At 35.7% G+C, this 15,739-nt stretch overlaps 1 protein-coding gene across 5 annotated transcripts in view; it reads right to left on the reverse strand.

Annotated features, from left to right (window-relative positions):
• The window catches only part of myo7aa (myosin VIIAa), a 47,230-nt gene extending 37,000 nt beyond the window's left edge, over nucleotides 1-10,230 (reverse strand). For all 5 annotated transcript variants that reach the window (XM_041995857.1, XM_041995860.1, XM_041995859.1 and 2 more), the window contains exons 1-2: nucleotides 10,213-10,230; nucleotides 176-289 (exon numbers count right to left, since the gene is read on the reverse strand). In XM_041995857.1, coding sequence (XP_041851791.1) covers nucleotides 176-289; nucleotides 10,213-10,230 — 132 coding nt within the window. The remainder of the gene's footprint in view (nucleotides 1-175; nucleotides 290-10,212) is intronic.
• Between the last annotated feature and the right edge of the window lie 5,509 nt (nucleotides 10,231-15,739).

The following is a 15,739-nucleotide window of genomic DNA, read 5'->3' on the forward strand; positions in this document are numbered from 1 at the left end:
ATGCTATTATAGAGTACTTATATAGAGAGTGCAAGAAAAACATAGGATTAGGTATTGTGAAGTATATTAAGAACTGTAAATAATAACTGCAGACACAGTCAAGCAATTTTCAACTACAAAAAGAAATGGAAGATGTGTATTTGTTCTAAATTAATATTAATGTTTTTGCGCTTACATTTCCTTCATCATCCAACACCTGGATCTGTCCTGAGTCACAGAGCTTGACCACAGCGCCGATTGGAACTTCAAACTCCCGACCTGTCTTCAAGTCCAACCAGACATAGTCCCCCTGCACAGAAAGCATATTAAAACAAAAGATTACAACTGGGATCTTGACAAAAGGATCAGAGAATTAATTTAAACTTTGAATAATTTCCAAAGTCATAACAATGAAGGAGGGAGAAATCAGAGGCAAAATCAGGTCCAGAAATGAAAAGCAATCTGTGAATCTTTCTAACTCATCAGACTGTTCTTTTACTATGTTGACTTTCATTGCAATCATTCCAGCTGCTAAATCAAGACTGATCAGCACCAGTAAACTAACTCTGTCTGAAACCCCCAACTGCTCCTGGGGCACTGGAATCTGACAGCCCACTTCTCCTAACAACTAGGATGGGTTAAATGCTGAGAAAGAATTTCCCACCTTGGGAATATTAAAGTATAAAAAAAAAAGGCTAAATAAAACTTATAGTTTTTGCACTGCTAACACAGTAAACACAGTGAAGGACCACAGGTAACCATCCTTTACAACTTGGTTTTAAAAGTAAAGTCTTTTTTAACAATATACTTTTCACAAACAGATTTGATGTCACTAGACAGAAATATCTAAAGACAGTTTTGTGCTGCAGCAAAACAATTATTTAGCTGGTAAAGTTGTGTAACATATCAGTCTAAAATTAAAGGCCCAAAGCAGGCATGTCTCATTTTCTTAAATGCCTTTTTCCTAACCGCCTTTCTCTTTAATTCACCTCTCTGACGGGAGGGATATGCATGTTACAGCATACGTGAAAGCAATCAATTTGCTGAAATTAGATCATACTATGATGTCAGCATGAAGGAGAATCTGTCTCATAAGAAGAGAAAGTCCTAACACTAACACTCATATAATTCTGACACTTTTTCTTTTTCAGTTTTTCTTGTAGACTTATTCTATTTCTACTACTTCCCCAGCTTTACATTTACAGCTTAATTTGTAATATTAACCAGTTATTATAATCCTACATGTGGCTTTTAAAATTGTAACATGCCAAAGGTTTCCAAGATGTGAAAGTGTCACACATGCAAAAACACAAGCCCTAATCATTTAGAAATATGTGGTTATAAATATGCAACAAGTCATCTGAATGCATAGCAACACAAAACAACTGGAAATAAAAAACATTACCGTCTCACAACTCTATAAATATGCAATACTGGTATATTTTGGACATATGGGCAAAAATAATTCTAAGATGTTTTCACTCTTCCCTTCCAAAAATGAAAAAGAAACTAAAATAACTGCAAAAAATGCATAAGGTGCTCATTAGAGCCAAAATTCGCTTAATCAGTTTTGGGTTACTATAGAAACATGGTGGTGCAACGTAGCAGACAGTAAGAAAGTGGGCCCATGATGTCTGTAGATACAAACTGCTCAATATAAGGTAAAATAAACAGTGTATTTCATTTTCATGTCATTCTACCTTAATTAAACTATAGTAATGGGTATTTAATCTCACAGTAGACCCACTAAATGTTGCATACTAGATGTTTTATACCCATCAATCCAACCGATCTGTAGGATAAATTATAACTGTGTAGGGATGCAGAAATATATCATGTGTATAAAGATTCATCAGCTAAAGAAGACATTTATCATCTTATCTAAAACAATACCCATAGATAAAAGACATTATGATTCATGAGTCTTAAGCCACACAAAAACACACACACACACTTGCAGCGTACCGGCAGGAGTGTAGTGTGTTTCATCACAGTATTGACATTGCGTATCAGCGCCCATTTGGCCTGATCCTTCTCATAGAGCTCTACGTAGTCCCGACGCTTGTACATCTTCACATGCCCAGTACAAACTCACAAACATGCAGACTCCAACAAAGTTATCCAGCATTAACAGTCTCCCATTCCAAGGATATCCACATGTACAGATGTATGTGAACTGATCTGATGTTTATTTAATTTTAGTTGCCTCTGTGTCTTCCTTACAGGCGTACAGAAATGCAGGGTTTGACAAAGTCTGCAGCAGTCATGGAAATTCAAAAGTTAAAAATCTATGTGGTTCTTCTTCAAGCTCAGTTCATCACATGTAAACTCCAGCAGTGCACCTGTTTTTTTCCCTTGATTAACCTTAAAAAAACTTCAAATTCCCTTTTAAGTGATTTTAAAAAAATACAGTAAAATCATCAGGTCCAGAAGTAAACATCCTAGATTCTAGCAGGGTCACAAAAAAGCGAAAAACAGTAGATTCCATTGTGGCTTTTTAATTTTCTTTAGATTTCTTCTTCACTATAAAAATGTCTATAAAGAAATCAGTTAAAAACATTATTAAAATCCAGTCTTCTACTAAGTTTTAAATGCCTTTTGAAGTTTTCACTACATTAACTTTTGAAACAGCCCTCTTGCTCTCTTACTCCCTGCACTCATTCTTTGTCAAGCCACCCCTCAACAGCCTCCCCTGTTGTCCATGGCAACAACATGTCACTTCCTCCTCAGGTGTGTCTTATGGTGTTAGATTTCTGGCTAAATCCACTTTACTCCAGCTATCCCTCTGGAGGTTGGTAGGTGTTCTGTCACATCAGTCAAAATATTCTTTTGTCTACTTGAACATGTGCCACTGTGTTTCTTTTCTCCTTTCCCACAGTTTTACTCACACCAGTGGCATGGCTCTGAGGACGCATGTCAACAGTTTGGATCTACCTAATGTTATTAAACATATTCAAACAACCACTAAATTGTTTGAGATAAACTGGTACAGAGCTTCATGATTTCCAAACAAACCCTCCTTTAAGATAAACAACAACCCTGCTTTTAAGAATCAGATAAATGTAATGCTCTGAAATTTTGTTAGCGTGCTCACTTTACTCCCTGAAAGACCCATCATTTCAGAAGCTGTCAATGTTTCTGTCTGTTTTTGTTTCTTTCCTGCCTCCTTTTTTACTGTGTAAAAACAAAGAGTGATGGGAGGAATGCTAACTCTGTGTAGCATGAGAGATAAACTGTTCACTTTGGGATGAACATCTCTGGCTGTGTGGATTGGGGAGGTGAATAGTCGTTAGAGTTTGTGTTACATACATGTATGTTTAATTAAGTAAATACTCTGTCTGGCAAACTGAGCCACAGGAACATTACACCACTACGCACCTGTTGCACCCACACATGCAGATACAACCTGTGACAGAACAAGCAGAAGGGAGCACGGCTAATGACGAACTATCAGAAGCATATGCTGAATTATTCAACACTGAGGATCTGTTGGGTTTCTTTCTTTCTGTCTCTCTCCTCTTTTGTATTTCTAAACCTGTGCTTTTCCTCACTTTGTTTTTACTTCATAGTTACTTCTTTATTCATATTTACTTCACATTTGTCTCATTTTTTGCTTATTTCTCATTGGACCAGTGCCTCTTATGGTACTGATGTGGAGGTGAATATTATTTATGTATACATCATTACTGTTAAGCTTCTTCCATATCTGCTAATTCCAGTTCATGGTTGAGGGGGAGCCTATTCCTTTCAGGCAATAGGCATAGTACACTCTGGTTGGATGGCCAATTCATCACAGGGACAAACAGCCACGTAAAATCCTACCTATGATCATTATAGAATCACAAATTAACACCATATGCATGTTTTTGGATTGTGGGATGAAACTAGAAGTGCCAGTGCTAACCACAGTGCAGCCTAAAAAAGAACCCACTGATGGTAGATTCTGAAGGGAAAATCTGGAAATGCATAAAGGAAAATGCTTTTGCCAAAAATGAGATATTGCATGACCTGCGATGGACTGGTGACCTGCCCAGGGTGTACCCTGCATCTCACCTGCTAAATGCTGGGTTAGGCTCCAGTTTCCCCATGACCCTTAAAGGATGAAGCGGTATAGATAACGGATGGATGGATGGATGGATGGATGGATGGATGGATGGATGGATGGATGGATGGATGGATGGATGGATGGATGGATGGATGGATGGATGGATCAAATATACAGTATCTTTTTAAATCTATGCCACTGAGCTCAACTGTTGTCATGTTTGTCATGAAAATATTTCATGTGTGATTTTGGAGTCGTCACTCAGCTCTATACTGCATCAGTCATAACATTGTATGGATTTGGGACACAAATTTTGAAATAAGTTTTTTATATATAGGTAAACAGTTTGCATAAACATACTTTTCTTACTTCTTACATACTATTCTTGTGATACCTAACAGAAACCCTGAATGATACTGTAGTATAACTTATTAATAGAACATGCATGACTTATCATACTACAGTATGGTTTTTCATACCCTAAAACTGGATTTGCTTGATTTTCTGACCTGTACATTTAATGTTTGGATTCTGTATTTTCAGTGTTGTCTCTAGTAGAAGCAGACACCTAGCATAAAAAAACCCCAATGAATTTCCTTTACATCCCTCACCCTGCACCCAACAACAAAAACAAATAAGAAACATAGCTGATGGCCACAGTGATTCATTTGGTTTGAAAAGTCTAAAATCTCCTTTATGAATCAGTCTTGGACTTCAAGTATAATGAAGGACATTGCTCCAAATAAAACAGACAGCTTTTTATCTAAGATTTTAACCAATTTGGGTAAATTATGTTGTGAAAAACCTAAAAAGAAACATGTAAAACATAAAAACATAAAAAAAACACAAACAAAAAACAGAGAATTGGTACACAATACACTGTAGGTATAAGTATATGAGTATAGGTATATGTTATTTCTCGAGTGAAACAAACTACACAATGAAACTCTTGGTAACAGACCATAAAACAAGCTTGCACTGGCTTGCATTGAGGACTATTACATACTTATGATAGTGCTGGATTTCATCTAAAATTGATGTTTTCTCATCCCAATCAATCTCTATAAAAATGTATTTAAATTGCTAACGTGCTCATGTACAACTACGAATTGTTGACTGACCAGACTTTGATTTAGGCAAACTGTAAGTGTGACCCCATCACAACCATCTGTCTCTCATTGACAGAAAGTCAATAAAGTCCATAAAGTCACAAACAAACTAAGCAAAAAAAGACAGCCAGGAAGAAATCATGACCCACTATCATCACATTAAGTGTTTTATTTTCAGCCTGCAGAGTAAACAATATTTGTTAGATACAATGTAGTAAAAATGGAATTGAAATGGCTTTAAGCAATCCTGAGTAACGCAGTAAAATGTACCATAGGTCTAAATGTAGCAAAATCATGATTAAGTTCACAACTTGACTAGTAGTTTTTTTTCTCATTAAATGACTAAAGCAGAAGTCATCTCACTTCAACAGATCCTCTTTGAATGGAGGTGCATAATAGATGAGTAACATTAGCCTGTTCAGTAATCTGCAGCATACTCACTGCAGATTCAGGAAAAAGACTTACTCCGTGGTTACTGCTGTGAACTCATGCAGACATTGTTTTGTATAATCATGAGTGAAGTAAGCAACATTGTTGTCCATGCTGCCTGCAGTGGATGAGTACGTGTTATCATCTCTCTCTTCAGGTAAATAATTTAGACTAGACAGGAGTGAGGTATTGGCTTGCAGCTGCTAATGTAACTCCTGTGTGGAAAGGTAAAAAAAAACTAACAAGGTACAGCGAGAAAGACCGAGGAAGCAATCACCACCTCCATAAAAAAACAATATCCAAATTTATTTTCTGTGAAAATATCAACTGTTCTTCTCTCAAGATCTTCTTGTAGTTTCTTTTTTCTTTGCTGAACTAACAAATAAATCCATTAAAAAAACAATGAATAACTTCAAATTCATTTTAATTCTAATGAATGTATTCACAGACTTCAAAGCAACAAACTGATGTGTGTTTGCTCATTTTACACAGTCTTCTAAACATGTTTTTGCCAGTGTGGGGCAGGAATAACACAGCACTGACACAATCTATATTTTTCTGTTCCTTTTTCCCATAACTGAATTACAAAAACTATTGTAGCGTTCTGAGCTAACAAAGCAGCAAAGACTCATGGCTACGAATGTTTTAACAGGAATAGTCCTTTGACTGATGTTAGCAGTTAAATTAATGTGATGTTATCAAATTGCTTTTATCCGTTGTTTAGTTCATGTGTTTTGTTCGTAATTCTGGTTTCATGGTGGCATCGTGACTCTGGGCACGATGCCCCCCCCTCTGCTGTTCTGTGTGTGGTGTTCAAAATAAAAAACTGTCAACATGTAATACTTGTTGTCTGAGTCGCTCATTACAGTATGAAAGTGTGAGAAAAGTAATGTAGCAACATGAGGGAAGTTTCAGTTCAGTTCATAGCAGGTCTGGTTAATTCCCAGCTGTTACAGTGATCCTCTGAGTAGAAATGGGATTGCTTGTAGTTGGTAGGAACAAACACACCTTCAAATGGGGCAATAACTTGACCAGGAGTCTACTACAGTTTTTCTTTATCTGGTTGTTACTGTTGATTTCATATATTGAAGTTGTTGGTAAACACTTTTTTGCTCCCACATTTAGCATTTATTGAACACTGTCATCATGGAGTGTGGGATAGGTTGTTACGATCATACTTATTTTAGGCTTGCACCAACTACTGGAGAAAATAGCTGCCCTTTTAGTTCTTAATGCACAACAATGTTCAAAATGTGTCTAATGATTCACAACCAGCCTTGTGCTGGATGGTCAATCATCAGAACTTTCTGTTCTGCCTGTGGCAGCTGAACACCTCATCAAAGCAGGTGGTGACAGTAGTCCAAAAACTAAAATAACTTTGAAGACTTAAAGGCTTGCTTTAAGTCATAATCACAGCTATGCTATTCACACAACATAAGATGTCTCCGTGGTAAGAATCAGCTCATTATCAAAGATAATGTATGTGTATGTGTATTTATAGGTAAGAAGACATCCTCCAGGAAATCTATCCTGTGTTGATGTTCATTACCAGACAAAAACCTTTTTTTTTATCAAACATGTCTTCCAAACTTTTTGCCATAGACACTGAATCAACCTGCAAAGAAGCAGTTAGAACTGGACAACGAAGTGTGAAAGAAACCAGTTACAGAAAAGATGTGAGACAAGACAGCTGTTAACAGTGATAAATACACTTCCAGCTTGTCTCATTAGCATTTTCATAGATCATATAAATGAATCAAAAGGTCACAGGGTGAGATATAGTGACAGGATAATTGTACTGGTATTTGTCCCTGAATTAACCTAGCCATAAAAACGCAGACAGAGTAGCTCTTCTTTCTACTTCAGTGATCAAATAACATGAGTATGGTGTCTATTCTGCCTACAAAGAAAAGTCACATGAATAACAACTGAGAAAGCGTATGTAGCAGTTAAAACACCAAATGTAAAAGTGCCCAAGGAGAATATTTAAAATACATATCCTATGGGTTTTTTTTTAAATGTGACATGTTATATCATTATGTATATGTATGGATATTCAAGTCAGTTATAACTGTTCTTTTGACTTATATTTTGGTGTCTACTAATGTCTGGGGGGAGTATCTGTCTGACTAATAATTCAACATGATCACCAGTGATTTATTTAGCTGTTTCTTTCTGTTATTTGATGCTGATCTTCAATCAGCTTACAAGAAGTAATCATTCTGCCATATTGGCACATTACACAAATATATGTGAAATGCTATGATGGATATGAGGTTTGCATTATTACTTGGTAACTGTCTTTTTAGTCCAGTCTTAAAACCTCACAAAAAGTTATAAATTCAGCTTTGTTGTATCTCATTAATAGTGTATCAGAGTTAAAACGTCTGCCTGCAGGTCAGAGTCTGCCCTCTGCTGGTGTTTCAGAAACTTTTCATCAGTGATGAAACACTTTGTCTATACTTGAAAAAAGTGTAATCAATTAATCACAAGTGCCAAAGGAAATTAGTCATGAACACTTCTCAGTATCAGCCTTGATTTCCTGTTTCTGGAAAGGGAGAAAGTGGGATTATTCTTGGCTGCTGTGGCTGATTTTTCCTGCTCTTTCTTCTTCTGTGTTATACATGACACACATACACTCTGTCTCTTTAACACATGCACACACTCATGTACACACACATATAATCTCAGTTCTGTTCTCATTGTGGTTGTCCAGTAAATGAGGGCAAGCAGCTGAATGAACACCAGGCCTCCATCACAGTGGAATTTTAATAAATCTGATTAACAAGAAACAATTACCTTTGAGGGAGAGACACTGGTTTTAAAAATGTTTTTTTTTAACATCTTACAATCAGTGTCATTTATAAGCAGAACAACTTTTGTGAATTAGATGGAAAATCATCCAGGTGATTACTCGGTGTTTCATAAATCACTGCTCCTGAGGGCCGTTTATGATTACGTGCAGTCTTTACTTTAAAACGTTTTTCTTATTAATGGTCACTTCCCTGTCGCTTTGAAGCTTAATGCAAAAGTTTGTCCTGGATAGTGTTAAATGATCAGCATAATGGCTTAAATGAAAAATCTTTTGTGAACTGAATATTTTCCCATCATTTTGTTATAACTTAATTAGATAAAATCTGTGTATATGTGGTTAATTATGTCAATACACAGAAAAATGAACTCTGCTAAAATGTGTTGTTTGGTGGCACAATTATTACTCCATTGTTCAGTGGATTAAAAAGTGGATAAAAACAAAGTACAAATTTTCATTTTGTACAAACATCATGCAATGTTGAAACTTACAATGTGCTGCAACTAAAAAGACAAAGACTATGCTTTCTTTTCTAATTGTGAAAGCCCAAAGACCACAAACACTAAGTGTCTGTATTTACGTGCCATTTTTGTTCAGCAGTGTACAAAAGGGCTGATGGTGCGTCATTAATAAATCCAGTCAGTCAAATACATCATATGCCAAATTTTTTTTTTTTTACATAATTTTACTTCTACATGCATGTACTGTGATGTCTTTTATTTATTAATCATATTTTACTATTTATCTGTTTGATTTGTTTATAGTGGACAGCTAATGTATTGAAGGTTACTGGAGCTTCTCCAGTCTTCTCTTTTTCAACTTACGTTGGATAACTTTACATTTCTGTGGTAATTTCAAAGCCCATAGTCCATACATTACACTAATCTCAAACCACAAACATCCTAATTATCCCAGACTGGAGCCAAAATTTACCTTGATGAGTGTGTTGTATCTGTAGCTGAGACGCCGCACATTTGGATCCCAGGCCTCCAGTGTCCAATCAGATCCCTTCTGGTTCATTTTTACTGCCATGCTCACTACATTAACATCTACCCATCATTTGGGATTTGAGACCATCTACAGAAAGTCTGTCATTTTGTATGAACAGTACAGAATTTCTTTCAGATCAATTCCACAAAAGTTATTGACTCATAAATGTTTCCTGTTAAAAAAACAAAAGGAAAAAATATATTCCAAGGAAAAACAAAAGACTTTTAGGTGCATTTAATGAAAATTAATTCTTCCATGTTGTCGTTACAATTGAGTCATGTCTAAAATGTCCATCGCACCAGCAATACAAAGGTAATTAGTTGAGTAAATTTGATCCACAATCATGTTTTTCATCCCACAAAAAAAAAAAAATAAATAAATAAATTAAAATAAAATAATTCCAGATGCAGCAGCAATAAACTCACGCGTTTTCTTGCACTGAACAGTTGTATAAAACCTGTAGGTTGTGATAGAGATCAGAGCGTGTGTGATGATAAAATAAACATCCACAGCAAAGGCTAGTCTGATCTGTCTGAGTTTGGCCAGTTTATTGGCTCGGCCTACTTGTGCCTCCACAGCAGGGGAACGCTGTCAGAGCTCATTAGTCGATCAGAAAGGCAGACAAGTTCAGCAAAGCATTATTGAGTATCCGAGAGGCTGACCCTGCATGCTTTTACACGCACATAGAAGGACATTTTTTTCTGATTTTGGATGATTTATTTTCTTGGTGTGTTTGTGAGTGAGAGATGATAAAGAGGAAACATCACACTTTAATGCACATGTAATTAATGAGAGTTGAGCTATTAGCTTTGTATGTGTTTTATGTTAACGTGTGGAGGTGTGTTTACCTGCTGTAAAATGACCATGGCTCTGGTTTCTATCCTTATGGTTGGACATCGGTAGCAACCTGTAGACCTTTAGAGACAAAGAAAATAAGGACTTGCATTTATCAAGTTGTCCATAAATGTTATATACAAAAATGGATTTCCAAAAACTTAAAGTTCAGCATAAAATCTATGAAAATTTCTACATAAAATAGACTTTTTATTATTATTATTTAAATTCTATATATTTTTTTTAAATGTTTGAAACAGATTCAATGTCATTGTTTTTTCTATGCCTACTGTACATACATAATTTACATGGGTTTAAAAGGGGGAACAAGACTCAAAAATGTGCACAATGCTGATATTGGTGTCTCTGTTTTTGTCTGAAATGGTTAGGTACATTACATGAAGTCAGTAAAGTTAAGAAAGGAGAAAAGTCTAAGCATCACTGCTCACAAAGTAGCTCAAAACTGCTTGACTACATCCCAGTTATCATTTGATGATTTGATGACACAAAAAAGTGAAAAGAGAACAACTAGAGATCAAACTAAAAGCCATTTTGACACTTTTGGATGGCCAGAAAGATTTGACCCAGCCTTGATCCAAAATATATTCTGATAACCAAGTTACAGTTTTGTAAGAGAGAAAACATCTAAACTAAATCTTCATGATACACAAAAAATACATGCAATCTATGGTTATACAGTAGATTTTAGACATTAAAAGAAGGAAACTTGGCTTATTCAGGTCACATCAACACTTACAGACACACTCGCCAACTGCCCCACACACACACACGCACGCAATTGTTTACGTGTGTGTTTGTGTGTATGGGTATTAGCCTGAGCCTTAGTAAATTATTTAGCCGCCTTTCATGAGCCTATAAAGTTTGATCCTTTGACTTTTTGACACATGGCAGCTGTGACACCTCGACCTCATTAGTCATTGTGTTTTAGCTTCTCTTTGATAAGTCATCCAGCTTCAGTTACATCTGAGGTATAAAACAGAGTCTGGGTTTAAGCTTAAATAACTCCCTTAGCATCACCTTTCATCTGTAATGTTCACTGCATCAGGCAGTAATAATGTGTAACAGGTCATTTGCTGAAGAAATTATACAGTTAGACTTCTATTTGGCTAAAACAAGCAGAAAGTACAAATGTGTGTATGTGTCTGTACTATACTATCTGAGAGGGAATATACAAAAGTTTCGTCCCGTTTTATTACAGTTGCTCTTTATTATTTAATTTTGTTTTAGCTGCGGTTTAGGAATTTTAGGCACATCCAACTAAATGCCACTAAATGCTAAAAACTAAATCTATCTATCTATCTATCTATCTATCTATCTATCTATCTATCTATCTATCTATCTATCTATCTATCTATCTATCTATCTATCTATCTATCTATCTATCTATCTATCTATCTATCTATCTATCTATCTATCTAGCTATATGCAGAAAAATAGCCTATTTAGTACTACCATTACGTCATCAGATAATTAGTACCCATAACAATATAATTAAATTATGTGAAAATTTGGAAGCAATTCTGATCATTTTGTTGGGGATTACCAGTCATTTTTATTAAAATTAGATTTTTTTTTCTTTTTTACATGTGTGTATAAGAATTGGGGGAATTTGAAAAAACTCATTAATTCAAAACTTAAAGCACATATATTGCAACTTTTATATTGCAAGTCCAATCAATACTCTAAATCTCAAAAATATCTTTAAAAGGAATGACAACTGAGATGATTACAGACAAAAAGCAGCTGAAGCCATGAAAGGCTTACATCTTTGTATCAAAATGACTACAACCTTCAATTGTATTCATCACTATATTTGATAAACATTTCATATCTTCTGCCCTTATACATGTATACTACTACTACACTACTATACTACTACAGGTTAAGTTCCAAAATGGCCCCATAGCATACCAGAAAAACATCTTGTAGACCGAGAGGAGAATTATATTTCAGCTTAAGACCTCCAGCTGTATTATAGTGTTTCCTTCCCTGCTGGGTCTTTTTCTCTCGTCCTTATTGACCTTTGTTGTCTCTCCAATGAATGGAAGGTCATAAAATTGGTGTCACAATAAAATGTGAATAATTGCCACATTCTTGCAAAGGCACATGTGATACAAACACATGAAATGTGCCTCTCTCAGTCCCCACACACACATCTTATCAATATTTTAGCGACTAATTACCCTTGCAGAGGTCTGGGACAAAGGTTGTGTGCAGTCATGCCTTGTATATACTAACATATCAGATTTTTTACCTATAGATGAAGACACATCATCAAAGACAGACTGAAAAGAAAGCAGTAAAAAGTATTCTCTTCTGAGAGGCCCAGAAAGCACTGCCAATGTCCTAAACATTTTCAGCTTAAATAAACATTTATTTACAAACTGTGGACCCAAATCTAATTTCTTCCTGTTACTCACTGCTTGCAAAAAGGCCAGAGGGGAACACATCACCAGTCCCCTGCTGGGCGAGGCAAGCTGGCACAGTAAAGCTTGTAATGGGGCTGCTAGTCATATGGATCACAAAGGCTGTCAGTAATTTTCTGGGCCATCCCAAACGGTTGAATCGTTGTTACTACTCTACATTTCCACTGCACTTTGGCTGTTTTTACTGTAGATAGACTGTTAGTGATATAGTGACAGGCTAAAGCAAAACAGGTAAAGAAAAAAATAAAAGGCACACATTATCTGTTGGTTACCTTCGTTATATATTTCACAACAAATGTTATATTTTAAACAGTGGTACAACCTTTGCAGTGTACATTAGTCACCATAATGATAGTTTTTCTTCTTTTCTTTTCTTTTCTTCTTCTTCTTTATTTCTTTATTTATTTAGTAGTTTTGTGGTGTCTGAGAGTGATTGTTATTCAGTTATTTTTTGGAAATTTTAAACCTCTTAAAATATAAATTATGTAGTTTAAACAATTAGGGAACACATGTCAGCCGGATCTCTGTGCATGCCAGTACCCCATTGCATGCAAGTACATATAAACACAGTGTAAGGAGATTACGCACTGCCAGCATGCCTCTATAAGCCTACTGACTGTCCTCACCCTTTTGTGTGATCAGAATTCTTCTCAGCTGCTTGTTCTTCTGTTTCACTTGTTGTTGGACATTGTTCCAGTGGTAGTCCTGTCTCAGACTTCCAGTATAGTGGATGGACAGTGGGGTCTTCTTTGTTCCTTCCTTAATAGAGCTTTTTTTTTCCCGGTTTCTGTTTATCTCCAGTGCTTTTGTTCTCCCCTTTCTTCTCACATCCCTCTCTCTTTCTGTGTCCCTCACAGTTTTCCTCTTCTCCCAGTGGTAAATTCCAATAAAGGACTTAGATAGAATTTAGTTTGATGGTTTTACTGCTTTTCTTGTTCTCTTTCATGCAAAAGTACAGAGGTAGAAGGAGAGAATGACTCCCTCTTCTTTCCTCCCTCCCTCTTTCTTACTGGTATTAACAGTGATACAGCGAGCTGCTCATTCACTGCCACTGATCCCTGCTGTGGAGAGAGAGTTAGTGGGGGGTGATGTGGTCCAATATAGAAGAGGTTGTAATTAGACACACACACTCACACACAGATAACATGCACAAATGAGGGTGACAGAGGCAATGGAGATATGGTGCAAGAAAGAGCAACAACAACTTTTGTTTTGTGCATGTTAATGGTAGAAGTGACAACACCCTGAAATATTCTATGTGCTGTTGTCACTCAATAGATAGTGAAAACATCACCATCAAATTATTTAACTTTTATTGTATTTTCATTGTTTGTTTTCAAATGTGTGTGTGCCAGTGTTTGTGATCTTTGTGTACAACTATTTTTACTGCATTGTGTACTGTAGTGTTAATGTGGGTTAATGTGATCTGGGGTGGACTGCAGGGAAGCTAAATAAAAGGAGCATTTGAAGCTTGTGATGAAAAGTTAAGTTGAGTGTACTGGTGTTCAGGAGGTAGCTTTTACCAGGCTGCTATGTGGCCATAGATAGTGTACACCCTGGATAGGTCACAAACTTCCAAATTAACATGGTAACGATATTGAACTCCACACTGCTCCTCAAAGTGTTCCTAAGTTGATTGGGGTAAAAGTCTACTAGATTAATGTACTGAAATAAGGCAAAGCATATTTGATCACGAAAAGGTATACTTAAAATCTGACTATGAATATAGCTTAAAAAAAGAAAACTGTTGCCTATTTCCACTTAAGATTTTGTAATACACAAATCTTGACTTTGACTTATTTAGCTGGTGTATATTTAAAGATTTTGAACTTCAGTTTAGTGAAGGATTTGTGAGGTAAGATTTCTTTTTTTCTAAATGGGAAATGAAAACTTCACAAAAAAATGTAAGAATTTTGTGATCAAATAAAAACACTGCTTTGCTTGATTGTTTTTTATTTTAAAATTCAGATTTTTTTCTTAATGTTAAACTGTAAAATGGACATTATTTTTAGTGCTGTTTTATGACTTTATGTGGTATCAACTTGTTTTTGTATGACTATTTTTGTAATTTTGATCAATCTCAGTTATTTTCTATTTTTTGAGCTGTGTTAATAAATAATGATCAAATATTAAAACTTTCATCTAGAAAGTCTGAACAGTAATGAGTATACATTCCTTCTAATGCAGCCTACATATAACTACAAATGGACCAAACCAAAGAGCTAAAAACCATTTTGTCTAACTATGATTCTGAATTTTACAATAAGAGAACTTCCAGAAAGCATTTTGTCTCTGTGAGTATTTTGCAGCTAAAGCCCCTCTCTGGCAGTCTGGAAACAAAATATGTCAGATTCTTAATCATGTGGTTTCTGCAAACAAATAAATTTTAAATTCAATATAAGGGATGCTTTCCACGGTTTCCATGGAGCTAAGACATGAAAAAACCAGTTTGGAGGCCTAGCTAGAGGAATGGAGGGCCATATTGGATGGAATCAACATATATAGAATAGAATAGAAATACTTTATTAATCCCTTTGGAGAGTCGTCAGGAAAATTTGGGGGTCCTCAGGGAAATTTATATCTATATAATTATGAGTATATGCCTCCATCAAAATAGAAAATTGTCCTTGTGCTTGCCATGCTTTTATCCACTGAACAAAAGTTAGTGACAGTTTTTTGTTTGTTTTTTGGTATGTTTTGTTGTATATGAAGGAACATTAGTAACCTGCCCAAGACAGGATTTAATTGAAGTGTTTACTGTTTTCTAGTGATCAAACTGGGGAACTGCAACACATTGACTTAAGTGAATATATCTCAACTTGTCTCTGTGTGCACATAGCCTTAACGTAAATCACACTGTCTCAGTCTACTAATGTTATTAAAGAAAAAAAAAGATTGCCTGCTGAAGCTTCAAGTAAATCATGTAAACAAGATTTAAAAAAATCTGAGTGATCTGTAGAGTTAAGTCAACTTCGTCAAGGCAAGAGTTGAGTATCAAGTTACTATGCTGTAGCCCACTAGTAGGTTACATTGCTAGGACAAAATGCTCTGTTATATATTAGAAATATTGGACTGGCATATTGTAGCTACTTTT

The sequence above is a fragment of the Melanotaenia boesemani genome, chromosome 9 (genome assembly GCF_017639745.1).
Source record: "Melanotaenia boesemani isolate fMelBoe1 chromosome 9, fMelBoe1.pri, whole genome shotgun sequence".
Lineage (NCBI taxonomy): Eukaryota > Metazoa > Chordata > Actinopteri > Atheriniformes > Melanotaeniidae > Melanotaenia > Melanotaenia boesemani.